General features: G+C 43.3%; 1 protein-coding gene across 2 annotated transcripts in view; it reads right to left on the reverse strand.

The window, feature by feature from the left end:
* Nucleotides 1–14,271: 14,271 nt before the first annotated feature.
* The window catches only part of rab3gap1 (RAB3 GTPase activating protein subunit 1), an 89,489-nt gene continuing 85,764 nt past the window's right edge, over nucleotides 14,272–17,996 (reverse strand). For both annotated transcript variants that reach the window (XM_060827132.1, XM_060827131.1), the window contains exons 23-24: nucleotides 16,879–16,981; nucleotides 14,272–15,020 (exon numbers count right to left, since the gene is read on the reverse strand). In XM_060827132.1, coding sequence (XP_060683115.1) covers nucleotides 14,778–15,020; nucleotides 16,879–16,981 — 346 coding nt within the window. In that variant the 3' untranslated portion in view covers nucleotides 14,272–14,777. The remainder of the gene's footprint in view (nucleotides 15,021–16,878; nucleotides 16,982–17,996) is intronic.

Consider the following 17,996-nt stretch of genomic DNA (forward strand, 5'->3'; position numbering starts at 1 on the left):
TGAGTATATTCACATGACACACTCTGAGATTACTTTCAGTCTGGAGTCCTTATCAAATAGTTCATCTCACTCAATTTCTTTTCAACTTGATAAGGTCCACTCAATCTTGCTTTTAAAGGTTCACCTATCCCTTGAAGTAACACTAATACCTTATCCCCGATAGCAAAATTGTGAATTTTTGATTTCTTGTCTGCTTCCTGTTTCATTTTATGCTGTGATACTTTTAAATGCTGTCCAGCGAACTCCCCTGCTGTATTTAATCACTCCCGAAAATTTGACATATAGTCCAATATGTGGTCTCTGAATTATGACTTACCAATTTATCCTTAATCAATTTTAGCAATTTATACCCAAAAACTAATTCAAATGGACTGAGTTTGGTTGATTCATTTAGTGCATCTCTGATCGTAAAAAGTATAAACAAAATTTCCTTATCCAATCATGTGGATAGTCCTGACTATAAGTCCTCAGCATGGTCTTTAAATGTCTGATGCCAATCTTTTAGCACTCCCTGTGTTTTTGGATGGTATGCAGCAGATTTGAATTGTTTTATTCCTAAACCGTCCAAACTTCCTTGAATAATGTTGATGTAAATTTTGACCCTTCTGAACTGATTGTATCTCAGTGAGTAGTCCATATCTAGTGAAAAATTTGAGTAACTCTTCTCCAATCCATTTCGCTGTGATATTGCATTATATAATGGTCTCTGGAAATCTAGAGGACACATTCAATATTGTTAACAAATACTGATTCCCACTTTTGGTTTCGGATAGGGGTCCTATGCAATCAATTAAGACTCTTGTAAAAGGTTCCTGAAATGCAGGATCAGGTAGTAAAGGTGCGGATTTTATTACTGCTAGTGGTTTTCCAATTACCTGACATGAATGACATAGAACATTACAGCGCAGTACAGTCCCTTTGGCCCTCGACATTGCGCTGCCCTGTGAAACCAATCTGAAGCCCATCTAACCTACACTCTTCCATTATCGTCCATATGCTATCCAACGACTACATAAATGCCTGTAAAGTTGGTGAGTCTAAAACTGTTGCAGGCTATGCATTCCATGCCCATACTACTCCAAATAAAGAAACTACCTTTGACTTTATAAAGCTCTGGTTAGGCCCCATTTGGAGTACTGTGTCCAGTTTTGGTCCCCATACCTCAGGAAGGACATACTGGCACTGGAGCGTGTCCAGCGGAGATTCACACGGATGATCCCTGGAATGGTTGGTCTGACATACGAGGAACGGCTGAGGATCCTGGGATTGTATTCATTGGAGTTTAGAAGATTAAGGGGAGATTTAATAGAAACTTACAAGATAATACATGGCTTGGAAATGGTGTACACTAGGAAATTGTTTCTGTTAGGCGAGGAGACTAGGACCCGTGGACACAGCCTTAGAATTAGAGGGGGTAAATTCAGATCAGAAATGCGGAGACATTTCTTCAGCCAGAGAGTGTGGGCCTGTGGAATTCATTGCCGCAGAGTGCAGTGGATGCCGGGACGCTAAATGTCTTCAAGTCTGATATTGATAAATTCTTGATGTCACAAGGAATTAAGGGCTACGGGGAGAATGCTGGTAAGTGGAGTTGAAATGCCGATCAGCCATGATTGAATGGCAGAGTGGACCCGATGGGCCGAATGGCCTTACTTCCATTCCTATGTCTTATGGTCTTACCTCTGACATCTGTCCTATGTCTGTTATCCCTCAATTTGAAACTATGCCCCTTCAAGCTAGCCATCACCATTCTGGGAAAAACTCTCTCACTGTCCACCCGATCCAACCCTCTGGTTATCTTGTATGTCTCAATTAAGTCAACCTCCTTCTCCCTAATGAAAACAGCCTCAAGTCCCTCAACCTTTTTTTTCCCAAAGTTCCAAAACAATGCAAACAGCATATAAAACAGTAAAGACAAGCCAGGGAACTGTAGATCGGTGAGCCTGACCTCAGTGGTGGGCAAGTTGTTGGAGGGAATCCTGAGGGACAGGATGTACATGTATTTGGAAAGGCAAGGACTGATTTGGGATAGTCAACATGGCTTTGTATATGGGAAATCATGTCTCATAAACTTGATTTGAGTTTTTTGAAGAAGTAACAAAGAAAATTTATGAGGGCAGAGCAGTAGATGTGATATATATGGACTTCAGTAAGGCGTTCGACAAGGTTCCCCATGGGAGACTGATTAGCAAGGTTAGATCTCATGGAATACAGGGAGAACTAGCCATTTGGATACAGAACTGGCTCAAATGTAGAATACAGAGGGTTGTGGTAGAGGGTTGTTTTTCAGACTGGAGGCCTGTGACCAGTGGAGTGCCACAAGGATCAGGGCTAGGTCCTCGACCTTTTGTCATTTACATAAATGATTTGGATGCGAGCAAAAGAGGTACAGTTAGTAAGTTTGCAGATGACACCAAAATTGGAGATGCAGTGGACAGCGAAGAAGGTAACCTCAGATTACAAGAGGATATTGGCCAGATGGGCTAATGGGCTGAGAAGTGGCAGATGGAGTTTAATTCAGATAAATGTGAGGTGCTGCATTTTGGGGTTGCAAATCTTAGCAGGACTTATACACTTAATGGTAAAGTCCTAGGGAGAGTTGCTGAACGAAGAGACCTTAGAATGCAGAGTCATAGTTCCTTAAAAGTGGAATTGCAGGTAGATAGAATAGTGAAGAAGGCATTTGGTGTGCTTTCCTTTATTGGTCAGAGTATTGAGTACAGGAGTTGGGAGGTCATGTTGTTAGGCCATAGTTGGAATATTGCATGCAATTCTGGTCTCCTTCCTATTGGAAAGATGTTGTGAAACTCGAAACGGTTCAGAAAAGATTTACAAGGATGTTGCCAGGGTTGGAGGATTTGAGCAATAAGGAGGGGCTGAACAGGCTGGAGCTGTTTTCCCTGGAGCCTCGGAGGCTGAGGGGTGACTTTATAGAGGTTAAAAAAATTATGAGAGGCATGGATAGGATAAATAGACAAAGTCTTTTCCCTGGGGTTGGGGAGTCCGGAACTAAAGGGCATAGGTTTAGGGTGAGAGGGGAAAGATATAAAAGAGACCTAAGGGGCAACTTTTTCACGCAGAGGGTGATACATGTATGGAATGAGCTGCCAGAGGAAGTGGCAGAGGCTGGTACAATTGCAACATTTAAGAGGCATTTGGATGGGTATATGAATAGGAAGGATTTGGAGGGATATTGGCTGGGTGCTGGCAAGTTGGGTTGGGATATCTGGTCGGCATGGGCAGGTTGGACCGAAGGGTCTGTTTCCATTCTGTACATCTCTATGACTCTTTCCCCAAAAGACCTTCCCTCCATACCAGGCAATATCTTAGCAAATCTCCTCTGAACCCTTTCCAAAATTTCGACATCCTTCCTATAATGCGGTGACCAGAATTGCACGCAATACTCCAAGTCTGGCTGCACAGAGTTTTGTGCAGCTGCAGCATGTCCTCATGGTTCTGAAACTTGACATCTCTAGTAATAAAAGCTAACACACCAAATGCCTTCTTAAAAACCCATCAACCTGGGTGGCAACATTGAGGGACCTATATATCTCGATTATCCAAACGAGATGAGTAGGAACTACTTCGTTCGGATAATTGATTATTCGGTTAATTGACTCAATGCCTTTCTTCTGAGGTTTGGAGTTTTCTGTTAAGGATACGAAGTAGCAGCACACCGTGCCCCCCAGCCCTGTCCAACACCACACCCCCATCCGACTCACCCGTGCCCCACCCACACCCCCAACTCTGTCTGCCCACACCAAAACTTCCACTCCTGCCCCCTGGCTGCCCCCACCCCATCCAACACCACCCCCTCCCTGCTCACCCCCCCGTATGCCCCCAATGCCACACCCCCACCCGCTACGACCCCATCCACCCCCCAATTCTGTCCAACGCTGCTTCCCCTGCCTGTACCCAACCCCTATCCAACACCACCCATCCCCTCCTCACACTGCAACCCCGTCCTCCCCCTGCATGCCCCCCAAACCGGTCTAACACCATCCCCTGCATACCCCTCAACCCCCTCCAACCAGGCTACTGTCTGCACACACCCCACCCTCTGCCTGCTCCCCAACCATGTCTGCCCCACAACCCTGTCCAATTCTGTCCGCCCATCTGCCTTCAACCCCGCCCACCTCCAACTCTGTCCAACACTGCAACCCAACATGCCCCCACAGCCCCATCCAACACTGCCCCCCGCATGCCCCCAACTCCATCCAAAACTGCCCTCCCCGCATGCCCCTAAACCTGTCCAACATCACCCCCCATCTGACCCCAACCCCTGTCTGCCCCACAATCCTATCCAACCCTGCCCACCCCCAAACCCATCCAACACTGCTACCCAGCTACCCCGTGCCCCCACCCCACCATGACACGTCTACCCCCCCCCCCCCCCCCCAGGGCAGACAGACTGGACACCAACAAGAATGCTGCCGCCTTTGGGGAGGTGAATTTGCAAATAGCACACACATGCAGCTACACACACAACTTTTTACTGCTACATTTTTGACAGGTTCTACGTTTACCCTGTACAGGACAATGTTGGAGAGATTATCTGGGGAAGGGAGGTTTAGGGTACATCCCTGTGTAAAATTCCAGGGAAAGTGTGGGGGAAGAGAGAGAGGGTGGGAGGTCAGTCAGTTGGAGATTGTGCTTGGGCTCCCATCGATGTTCAGGACTGTTCTCAGTAGCATTTCAGTAAACCAAGTTAACTTTTAATCACTGTAAACAAAAGGTACGATCATTGTTGGAAACACATCATTGACGTAATGTTTCTATCGGGACCTTGAGATTTTCTGTGGCTAATCCGAAATTCGGGATAATTGACATTCGGATAATCGAGGTTCCTCTGTTCATGGACACAGAGATCTGCTCATCTACACTACCAAGAATCTTACCATTCACCAAGTAATCTGCATTCCTGTTACTCCATCCACCGTGAATTACCTCACACTTTTCTGCATTAAACTCCATTTGCCACCTCTCAGCCCAACTTATCGTTGTTGCTCTGTAACCTACAACATCCTTCGGCACTATCCACAACTGTACTGACCAAAATGTCATTCGCAATTTTACTAACCCATCCTTCTATGCCCTCATCGAGGTCGTTTATAAAAGTGACAAACAGCGATGGACCCAAAACAGATCCTTGCAGTACACCACCAGTAACTGGACTCCAGGGTTAACATTTCCCATCAACCACCATCCTTTCTTTCAGCAAGCCAATTTCTGATTCAAACTACTAAATCACCCTCAATCCCACACCTCCATATTTTGTGCAGTAGCCTACCATGGAGAACCTTATCAAACACGTTACTGAAATCCATGTACACCACATCATCTACCTGTTTGATCACCTTCTGAAAGAATTCAATAAAATTTGTAAGGCACGACCTACCTGTCACAAAACCATGCTGACTATCCCTAATCAACTTATTACTATCAAGATGATTATAAATCCTATCTCTTGTAATCTTTTCCAACACTTTGCCCACAACCAAAGTAAGGCTCACTGGTCTATAATTACCAGGGTTATCTCTACTTCTTGAACAACTATTCCTGTCGACATTGACGACATAAAGATCAAAGCCAAAGGCTCAGCAATCTCCTCCCTGGCTTCCCGGACAATCCTTGGAAAAATCCCATCCAGCCCAGAGGATTTTTCTATTTTCACACTTCCCAGAATTTCTAACACCACCTCCTTGCGAATGTCAATCCCATCTAGTCTCGTAGCCTGTTTCTCAGTATTCTCCTCGATAACATTGTCTTTGTCTTTTTCCAGTGTGAATACTGACAAAAAATATTCATTTAACGCTTCCACCTCTCTCCTCTGACTCCACGCACAATTTCTCACTCCTGTCCTTGATCGGCCCTAATTTCTCTAGTCATTCTTTTATCCCTTATACACCTATAGAAAGCTTTAGGATGTTCCTTGATCCTCCAATCCGCCAATTTCCAAAATTTCCAAGTCCCTTCCTCACTCATCTTAGCTCTGCCTTTACATATCATCCTGACATAAGCCTTCTTCTTCCTCTTGACAACAAATTCAGCTTCCTTAGTAAACCATGCCACCTGCGCTCAACAACTTCCTCCCAGTCTGACAGGTGTATATTTATCAAGATCACAGTAGCTGTTCCTTGAATAAGCTCCACATTTCTATTGTGCCCCCATCCCCTGCAGTTTCCTTCCCCATCCTATACATCCTAAAATTAGTCTAATTGCACTGTAATTGCCTTTCTCCCAGTTATAACACTTGCCCTGTGGTGTATATCTATCCCTTTCCATCGCTAAAGTAAACATAACTAAATTGTCACTACCTCCTCCTCACCTACCTCCAAATCTAACACCTGGTTGGGTTCATTACCCAGTACCAAATCTAATATGGCTTCGTCCCTTGTTGGCCTGTCTACTGTGTCAGAAAACCCTCCTGCACATAGTGGACAAAAACTGGCCCGTCTAAAGTACTTGAACTATATTATTCCCAGTCAATATTTAGAAATTTAAAGCCTACATATTAACAACCCAGTCACTCTCGCTCCTATCGAGAATCATCTTTGCTTTCTTTTCCTCTAAATCTCTGGAACTATTCGGAGGCCTATAGAAACCTCCCAACTGGGTGATCTCTCCTGTTTCTAATCTCAGCCCATCTCAGTTGACGAGGTCTCAAGCATCTTTTCTACAGCCATAATATTGACTAACAATGCCACACCTCCCCCTCTTTTACCATCTTCTCTGTTCTTACTGAAACATCTAACTCCTGGAACCCGCAACAACCATTCTTGTCCCTGCTCCACGTGGATGACACCCTTGTCATCACTAAATGAAACAACTGAGAGAAAACCTTCAAGACCATCAATAATACCCTTACTGACATAAAATTCACTAAAGAGGAGGAAAACAACAGCAACAAACTGCTATTCCTAGATGTCACAGGAGAGTGAACAGCCAATGGGGAACTTCAAACCAGAGTCTACAGGAAAACAACACATACGGACCAAATATTGAACTGCAGAAGCAATCATCCCAACATCCACAGAAGCTGCATCAGAACATCATTTCAATGAGCCACCACACACTGCAGCACAGAGTAACAATACTGAGCATAGGAAAATCACCTATACAATGTACTCAAAAAGATGGGAACCCAATAAACACAGTCTGTCGATTTCTCAGCAACAAACCCAAACAAGCAGACAAAATGCGTCCAAAAACCCTAGCCAATCTCCCCTACATCAAAGACATTTCAGAAATGACTGACAGACTACTCAGACCCTTTAGCATCATGGTAGCTCACAAACCCACGAATACACGAAAACAGCAGCTAATGAACTTGACAGACCCTATACAGACAAGTAAGACTAATGTTATTTACAAAATACTGTGCAAGGAGTGTAACAAACACTGCATTGGATAAACAGGCAGAAAACTAGCCACCAGGATAAATGAACATTAACTAGCCACAAAAAGACTTGACCCTCTCTCACTAGTATCCTTATTTACGGATGAGGAAAGACACCACTTTGACTGGGATCACACATCCATCCAAGGACAAGTCAGAGACATTCACAAGAATTCCTAGAAGCGTGACATTCCAACCGGAACTCTATCAACAAACACATTGACTTGGACCCAAATTACCACCCCCTGAGAAAAAGAACAGGAAATGGCATCACCACAGGAAATGATATCACCACAGAAAATGACATCACCAACCCAAGGAAGCCCAAACATATAAATTAAAGCAGGAAACACCAGCAGTGCTTCGTCCAGAGGCTCACTGAAGATATTACCTAGTAGGGTGATGAAACGTCTGAAAATGAACCTTCCAGCTCAATGAGCAAACCCACATCCAGAATCTCAACCTGAGCTACAAAAAATCTTCTCAAAACCCACTCTGCCTATGTCTCTGAAGTGGCCACATCGAAATCCCAGGTACCAACCCATGCTACAAGTTCACCCATCTTATTCAGCTGCTCCTGATGTTGAAATAGACACACTTCAAACCACCCTTTTGCTTGGTATCCTCCTGCATCCTGAAACCTTATTTCAGACCTCCCTACTGTCAATCTCCTCTATACGCGAACTACAATTTTGGTTCCCATCCCCCTGCTGAATTAGTTTAAAGACACACAAAGAGTATTAGCAAATCTCCCCCCTCCTCCTCCCCCCCAGGATATTGGTACCCGTCTGGTTCAGGTGAAGACCATCCTGTTTGCAGATGTCCCACCTACCCCAGAAAGAGTCCCAATTATCCAGGAATCCAAAACCATCCCTCCTGCACCATCCCTGTAGCCACATGTTCAACTCCTCTGTCTCCCTAATCCTCACCTTGCTAGCACATGGCACAGGCAACAAACCAGATCTCAGTCCGCACGCCTAACCCCGCCACCACGCCAATCTCTGTCCCCGCCCCAATTCCCACCCCCACGCCTAACCTCTCCCCCACTCCCAGCTCCAGCCCCACACCAGGTTCTAGCTCCCAGCCCTGCTGTATTTTCACTCCAGAACTACCCCTCTCTGAGGATAAAAGATCAGTCCTCAGCAGAGGCCTCACCTTCATTCTTCGTAGGATATTTGGAACAGTCCATCTTCTGCAGCTACACTGGCACCACCCCCCACCTTTTCCTCCGCTACATTGATGACTGTATCGGCGCTGCCTTGTGCTCCCACGAGGAGGTTGAACAGTTCATCCACTTTACCAACACCTTCCACCCTGACCTCAAATTTACCCAGACTGTCTCAGACTCCTCCCTCCCCGTCCTAGACCTTTCCATTTCTATCTCGGGCGACCGAATCAACACAGACATTTACCACAGCTAGACTACATCTCCTCCCACTCTGCCCCCTGTAAAAACGCCATCCCATATTCCCAATTACTTCGTCTTCGTCGCATCTACTCCCAGGAGGACCAGTTCCAATACCAAACAACCCAGATGGCCTCCTTCTTCAAAGACCGCAATTTCCCCCAGATGCTCTGCACTGCATCTCCTCTACTTCCTGCTCCTCTGCCCTTGAGCCCCGCCCCTCCACTCGCCACCAGGACAGAACCCCATTGGTCCTCACCTACCACCCCACCAACCTCCATATACATCGTATCATCCGTCGTCATTTCCGCCACCTCCAAACGGACCCCACCACCAGGGATATATTTCCCTCCCCTCCCCTATCAGTGTTCCGAAGAGACCACTCCCTCCGTGACTCCCTCATCAGGTCCACACCCCCCACCAACCCAACCTCCACTCCCAGCACCTTCCCCTATAACCGCAAGAAATGCAAAACTTGCACCCACACCTCTTCCCTTACTTCCCTCCAAGGTCCCAAGGGATCCTTCCATATCTGCCACAAATTCACCTGCACCTTCACACACATCATTTACTGCATCCGCTACACCCGATGTGGCCTCCTCTATATTGGGGAGACAGGCCACCTACTTGCAGAACGTTTCGGAGAACACCTCTGGGACAGCCGGACCAACCAACCCAACCACCCCGTGGCTCAACACTTCAACTCCCCCTCCCACTCCACCAAGGACATGCAGGTGCTTGGACCGCTCCATCACCAGACCATAGCAACACAACGGCTGGAGGAAGAGCTCCTCATCTTCCACCTAGGAACCCTCCAACCACAAGGGATGAACTCAGATTTCTCCAGTTTCCTCACTTCCCCTTCCCCACCTTGACTCAACCCTTAAACTCAGCACTGCCTTCCTAACCTGCAATCTTCTTCCTGACCTCTCCACGACCACCCCCACTCTGGCCTATCATCCTCACCTTAACCTCCTTCCACCTTTCCAACATCCCTCCCCCAAGTCCCTCCTCCCTACCTTTTATCTTAGCCTGTTTGGCACATTTTCCTCATTCCTGAAGAAGGGCTCATGCCCGAAATGTCAATTCTCCTGCTCCTTGGATGCTGCCTGACCTGCTGCACTTTTCCAGCAACACATTTTCAGCTCCAGTTTCCTACCTAAGTGCCAATTTCTGAAGTTCAAATTCCCTCTCTTTCTTCCTTTCCTCTGCTTTTAATGGTAATTTAAACCGTTCAATTTCTGTTACTCTTTCCTCTTCTTTTGCCTCTAACTCAAGCTGCTTCATTTTCAATTGAATTTTAGCCATCACCAAAGATCCTGATGGCATTTCCAGCAAATGTAAATGCTGAGCTATTGCTGTAATTATCTCTCCTTTCCTCATGGAAGGAGGCAGTTCCAACTCCACCTTGTCTGCTAATTCCAGTAGCTTTGCTTTGTTCACCTTTTGTAAAACCCCTAAAGTCACTTTTTCCAGCCCCAGAAAACTATTGGTGACTGCCCCAACTATTGTTTAAACCAACCAAATTCAACACTCAGAACAAAAGACATTAACACCTACCACTCACTCACTGCCTTAGAGTCCCAAATCAGAACCACAGAACAAATCCTGCAAAGAGTGCCCAATCTGTAATGGACCAGGTCGGACCCCCTCAAAATATTTTAAGAAAGTAGCCCAGATACTAACTTTGCTGGTTGTTTTAAGCAGGTGTGTAGTGGATATTCCAGGAGTGATGCAGCTGGCCCAATCACTTAGTTTTAAACAAAATAAAATGTATTTGCAAGACTACTCAATGAAACACAACAAAAACACAATATGGAATAACAATTTATCCAAAAACCAAACAGACTATTCCAACTTACTGATGCTACTCCAAATTCCTTCAACAATCCCCAATTCCCCTTGGCAAAAAAGTAAAAATCAAAGTTCTTTGAGGATGTTACTAGACAAGTTGATAAGGGTCAAGCAGTGGATGTGGTGTATATGGACTTCAGCAAGGCATTTGATAAGGTTCCCCATGGTAGGCTCATTCAGAAGGTCAGGAGGAATGGGATACAGGGAAATTTAGCTGTCTGGATACAGAATTGGCTGGCCAACAGAAGACAGCGAGTAGTAGTGGAAGGAAAGTATTCTGCCTGGAAGTCAGTGGTGTTCCACAGGGCTCTGTTCTTGGGCCTCTAATTTTGTAATTTTTATTAATGACTTGGATGAGGGGATTGAAGGATGGGTTAGCAAGTTTGCAGACGACACAAAGGTTGAAGGTGTCGTTGACAGTATAGAGGACTATTGTAGGCTGCAGCGTGATATTGACAGGATGCAGAGATGGGCTGAGAGTTGGCAGATGGAGTTCAACCTGGATAAATGTGAAGTGATGCATTTTGGAAGGTCAAACTTGAAAGTTGAGTAAAGAATTAAAGACAGGATTCTTGGCAGTGTGGAGGAACAGCGGGATCTTGGTGTGCAGGTACATAGATCCTTTAAAATTGCCACCCAAGTGGAGGGTTGTTAAGAAAGCATATGGTGTTTTGGCTTTCATTAACAGGGAGATTGAGTTAAAGAGCCGTGAGATCTTGTTGCTGCTCTATAAAACTTTGGTTAGACTGCACTTGGGATACTGCATCCAGTGCTGGTTGCCCTATTATAGGAAAGTTGTGGATGCTTTGGAGAGCGTTCAGAGGAGGTTTACCAGGATGCTGCCTGGAATGGAGGGCTTATCTTATGAAGAGAGGTTGACTGAGCTCAGACTTTTTTCATTGGAAAAAAGGAAGAGAGGGGATCTAATTGAGGTGTACAGGAAAAGGAGAGGCATAGATAAAGTTGATAGCCAGAGACTTTTTCCCAGGGCAGAAATTGTTAACACGAGGGGTCATAGTTTTAAGCTGTTTGGCGGAAAGTATAGAGGGGATGTCAGAGAGTTGTGAGAGCATGGAATGCATTGCCAGTAGCAGTTGTGGAAGCGAGGTCAATGGGGGTATTTAAGAGACTGCTGGACATGCATATGGTCACAAAAATTTGAGGGTTCGTACATTAGGCTTACCTTACATGAGGATCAATGGTTGGCACAACATCGTGGACTGAAGGACCTGTTCTGTGCTGTACTGTTCTATGTTCTATATTCAAACACAAGTTCTTACAGGAAAGAGAAAGAGAGAGAAAAAGAGATGGAAGAGGGATTTGATGTGCTGAGAGGTTGATGTGGTGTATATGGATTTCAATAAAGTGTTTGATAACATTCCCCATGCAGAAAATAGAGGCATGGAATAGAGGATGATTTAGCAGTTTGGATCAGAAACTAGCTAGCTGAAAGAAGACAGGGTGGTGATTGGTGGGAAATATTCTTCTTGGGGTTCAGTTCCTATTGATGTAATGCAATGATGTTTTGAGGTCGCTGCTGTTTGTCATTTCTATAAATGGCCTGGATGAGGGTGTAGAAGGATGCGTTAGTAAATTGCAGATGACACTACAGTCGGTGGAGTTGTGGACAGTGTGGAAGGATCTTGTGGGTTACAGAGCGACGTAGATATAATTTTACATTGAGTTTGTGATATGCAGAGGGTACTTGGGGGAAATCAGGAGGGCAAAATGGGGATATGAGATAGCTTTGACAAATAGGATTAAGGAGAATCCAAAGCGATTCTACAAATACATTAAGGACAAAAGGGTAACCAGAAAGAGAACAGGGCCCCTTAAAGATCAGCATAGATAAGCTGCAGAGCTGGGCTCAGAGGTGGCAAATGGATTTTAATGCAGAAAACTGAGAGAAGATTCATTTTGGAAGGAGTAAAAGGAATACAGAGTAAAAAGGAATACTAGGCTACCGATAAGATTCTTGGTAGTGTGGATGAGCAGAGAGATCTGTGTCCATGTACATAGATCCCTGAAAGTTGCCACCCAGGTTGATAGGGCTGTTAAGAAGGTGTAAAGTGTGTTAGTTTTATTGGTAGAGGAATTGAGTTTCAGAGTCAGGAGGCTATGCTGCAGCTGTACAAAACTCTGGTGCAGCCGTAGTTCTGGTCACTGCATTAAAGGACATGAAAGCATTAGAAAGGGTGCAGAGGAGACTTACCACGATGTTGCCTGGTATGGAGGGAAGGTCTTAAGGGAAAAGGCTGAGGGACTGGAGGCTATTTTCGTTAGAGAGAAAGTTAAGACGTGACTTAATAGAGACATGCAGGATGATCAGAGGATTGGATAGGGTGGATAGTAAGAACCATTTTCCTCGGACGGTGATAGCTAGCATGAGGGAACATAGCTTTAAATTGAAGGGTGATAGATACAGGACAGATGTCAGAGGTAGGTTCTTTACTCAGAGTAGTAAGGGCATGGAATGCCCTGCCTGCAACAGTAGTAGACTCACCAGCTTTAAATGGTCATTCGATAAATATATGGTTGATAATAGATTCATGCAGGTTACATAGACTTCAGGTTTGTTTCACAGTTCAGTGCAACATTGAGGGCCGAAGGGCCTGTCCTGCGCTGTAATATTTGATATTCTATTCCTGATGAAGGGCTTTTGCCCGAAATGTCGATTTCGCTGCACTTGGATGCTGCCTGAACTGCTGTGCTCTTCCAGCACCACTAATCCAGAATCTGGTTTCCAGCATCTGCAGTCATTGTTTTTACCCCTCTGAAGAGTAACCCACCCAGACCCATTTCCCTCTGACTAATGCACCCTAACACTATGGGCAATTTAGCATGGCCAATTCACCTTTCCTGCATATCTTTGGATTGTGGGAGGAAACCCACAGAGGCACAGGGAGAATATGCAAATTCCACCCCCAGTTGCCAGAGGCTGTAATTGAACCTGGGACCCTGGTGCTGTGAGGCAGCAGTGCTAACCACTGAGCCACCATGCCACCGCTAGTGTAGTGTTTGACCAGCAGCCTCCACGCAAATTGACTGCTTGCTCTGAAAAGCCAGGCTGCTAAACCCAAACCAAACCAGAGGTCTGTTTCCAAGCTGTACATCTCTATGACTCTAAAAGCTGAGCTGGGAGAACTGGCTACTCCCTTTTAATTGTACAAGTGTTTCTAAAAACAAACTTAAAAGCTTCCCCTAGTAGATCAACCCAGACATTTCGGAGCCAGTCTTTAGGACATCCTGAGAAAAAAACAAGTTCAATCTAACCTTGTTAAAGAAGCAACATCATCACACTTGCTAACCAGTTTACCATGAGAACCTTGTCAAACACCTTACTGAAATCCATCCAGATAAACTCTAACAACACTGGATCTGGTTGTTTAACAGCATTGAAAACAGCATCCTTTTCACTTTAAATCTGATGAAAAACTAAAGGCTTGTAGAGCAAGTTAGTTATAGGTACATTAATGTAGACAAATCCCCAACCTAGAAAGCACTGGAGTCTAGGTTAGGCACATATTTGAGGTAGAGTGTCCAGGGTTTTTACAAGAAAGAAAACACCTGCTTAAATAAGATTTATTAATGCAATAAAATCCTTCAAGCATCCACAACAAGAAATATCTTGGAAATAGAGTACGTTACAGACATATTTTTTATGTGACAGTTCCAAAATCCTTCCACAGCATTAATAATAGTTCAATAAACAATGCTACTATTCTTGTATTGACCAATACAGCAACTGAAGTAATGAGCATATCAAAAATTCACAGTGCATTAATCAGTTTCATTTTACAGGAGTCACATTTTACATTGGAACAGTGTCATAATTATAACTATGCAATTTTAAATATTTGTACTGAAATTGAAATTCAGACCATTATCTACACTACTGCCAGAATCAATACAAGTTTTCTACATGTGCATGCATTGTACTTGTTACATGGTCACTTGAAAAACATTTAATAGCAATTTAGATTGGGCCACTGATGTTTAACATAGAGCCCAAAAATATTCCTTTAAAAGTCTGCTCAAGTATGTGAAAATATGCGGGAATGACATGGAATTATTTTGTATGATAATATTTTAATGGATTAATGATCAAATATTCCAATTTTAAAAGAATGATGTATCTGATGAAAATGCTCCAGCTAGACGGAATTCATCTTTTAACATAACACAGTACATGCGCTGTGGTAAAGATTTGGAGTATGGTGCAGGACGTGGTACAGATGTCCGGAGAATTATTTCACGTCCAGTTGGAGGAGGAAATTCTGAGACTGTTCCTGAGCTTGATCTATGCTCATCAGAAGAACCTGGCTTTCTAAGTTCATCATCAATTGGAGTCAGAGTAGCAGCCTTCAAAACAGAAGAGATTTTGTTTTACACCAATTACATCTGAACAGTGGTTAAAATTAAATTAGCAGTCACAAACAAAAGGCAAAGCAATAATTTAGTGATATGCACAAAATTTAATGAGGAAGCTGTAAGTTAAGTTGACCAAACATGTAGATGCTGAAAATGATTCTGGCAAATATGCTTAAAATAATTCAATAGGCTCAGTGCTTAAAATCATTCAATACCTCTGAAAATAGACTAATATTTTAAAAATGAAAATTAATGAAATGTGAATGTACATTTTAAAATTCAAATCCAACTCATGACACACAACTGACTTGCACTGAATGGACACTCTTTTTGCTGAAAATTAACAATTGATTACAATGTGAATATTATTTTAAGATTTTGAAATATGTAAAAATAATTTGGTAAGAAACACTTTCCATAATATTAGTGACATTCTCTCTGAATCATCTGATGAAGCAGATGGGCCATTAGAATATCTTGTATTTAAATATAATAATGTAAAAGTCAGAGAAAATCTCTATGTTTTACACTAGATTCCCGCCACTTATAAACTATCCTAAAAAGAACTGCATCTACATGAGGCATGATATGAGGGTAATGGAGGAAATGGCTGGTCGTTACCTCTTCAGTAGATTCAGCCAGCTTGAGAAGGGTTGAGAGAATAGTAGTATTAGGAGAAACAATGATGAAGAAAGGAAAGTCAAGTCAGATGGTTAATAAGGGGGTTAAACTAAAGTTAAAATAAATATATTCTTTTTAAAATATGAAAACATACCCCTTTGGCATAAAGCGATCACTATTTAAACTTGGTCATCATTGGTATTTGTTACATAAATCAACCATTAGAAATATCAAAGTAATAGGTACATCAACAGCAATTCTAAATGAGATGGTGATTAATCACCAGAAACCTGTTAATGGCATGCAGCAATTCATTAATTTTACTTCACACTTTGCTGTTGCTGTTTCAAAACAAAAGGGACAGTTTTCTTTGTTATGCCCATTGAACAAATACTGAACCCCAAGTTCTGTTCTGGCTTGTTACTAATGCTGCCATTGAATCTCTTGTTGCCACCATAATGTGCTCTACTGTGTAATATCCGTAAATACCTATAGTACCTGATGCACATATAAGCATTCGTATTGAGGGATAGATCTTAGGGACAACTCCCCTGCTCCTATTCAAAAACTGTAATTATGACTTGTTGAAATGGTTTAACATTTCACCTGAAAGACAGCACATCCAGAAGTGCAGCTTCTCCTCAGAGTTAGAACAGATTTTTGTGCTTAACTCAATACGGAGAACTTGTACCCACAATCACTATTTCAGAGGGGACACCCACCAAGTCATAACTAACACAGAGGACTGACACACTAAATGGCAAGTCATTTGACTTCATTTCGTGGCATTCTGTATAGAGAGCTGAAATGTGTTAATGCAAACAGCACTTCAAATGATTCTGCCCATGTTACGTTGAGCAAAGTCTGAACTGAAAGCATGAACAGCACCGCAGTAGTTCCAAAGATGAGAGTTATTTAGCTACTGTGCATTTTACTTATTTCTTAAGTCCCTTCACATACTTATTTGGATTGGAGCCGTGAATATATATTGCATTGCAATATGTGCTCGGCAATATATATTGCATTGCAAACCATATGGTTTCATATTTAATGAAGAATGAAATTGACAGTGTTCACTTGCACATTCCCTTGATCTATGTCATTAACTGAAGGGAAAAAACTGTACTGCGTTCCATCATCTTTACAAATCGGGCAGAACACCTGACAGAAATAATTAATCAAATCAGTTTTAAGAAATCTGACCGATTCAATTTCAGTTTGTCCTTACCCTCTGTGCATTCACAAACAGTTTGTAAATAATGCTCCCTGTGGGCCCTCGTCCTGCTCCAATGACTGGCACTTCAGGCTGTTCCAAAAGTTGGCTGACAAACCTTATGAAAAGAAAATTAAACCAGTAAATGATAAAAGTCTTCTCACATGCCAATCTTCTGAATGTCTACTGGTATGCCCATTTCAGTTCAATTTTAGACAAATTGTAAAGCTAGATTTGTGTGAAACTGTTAGAAACATTAAACATAGAGCACATATTACACAAGACAGACAAATAATCATTGAGCACATTAAATATATTAATACATTAATAATCCAGACTTAAGCAAAATCACAAATATTGTATTATCGTAGTTGTGGGTATGTTCGCTGAGCTGGGAAGTTGATTTGCAGACAGTTCGTCCCCTGTCTAGGTGACATCTTCAGTGCTTTGGAACCTCCTGTGAAGCGCTGCTGTACTGCGTCCTCTTGAACTTATATGGTTCCATTCCTGTTGCTCGTTGTAGTGGCTGGTATATTGGGTCTAGGTCTATATGCTCATTGAAGGAATCAGTGGATGAGAGCCATGCTTCTAGAAATTCCCTGGCTGTCCTCTGCTTGGCTTGTCCTATGATAGTTGTGTTGTCCCAGTTGAATTTGTGGTCCTTGTCATATATATTTTGTGTGTGTGTGTGTGTGTGTGTGTGTGTGTGTGTGTGTGTGTGTGTGTCTCTCTACACAAGGAACAGCTGGTTTGTGGCTAGTTGGTGTTCGCTGATGTGGATTGCTAGCCGTCTGCCTATTTGTCCCAAATAATGTTATGTGCAGTCTTTGCATGGAATCTTAAATGATGTTTATCTGACGCATGATGGATATAGGGTCTTTTGTCCTGATGAATAGTCGGTTTACAGATGGTAATGAATCCCAGTGGCCGGAGAAGTCTGGCTATCAGTTCCGTGATGTTGTTTATGTAAGGTAGCGTAGCTAGTGAGTTAGGTCGTGGCATGTCCTTGTCGTGTTGTTTGCATCTGCGGTTGAAATTGCGGGAATATCTGTTCTCGGCGAATACTCTGTAGAGGTGTTCTTCTTCCCTTCCTGGGTCGAGTGTGCTGCAATATGCCGGCCACCGTATTGAAT

Source organism: Hemiscyllium ocellatum, chromosome 7 (genome assembly GCF_020745735.1).
Source record: "Hemiscyllium ocellatum isolate sHemOce1 chromosome 7, sHemOce1.pat.X.cur, whole genome shotgun sequence".
Lineage (NCBI taxonomy): Eukaryota > Metazoa > Chordata > Chondrichthyes > Orectolobiformes > Hemiscylliidae > Hemiscyllium > Hemiscyllium ocellatum.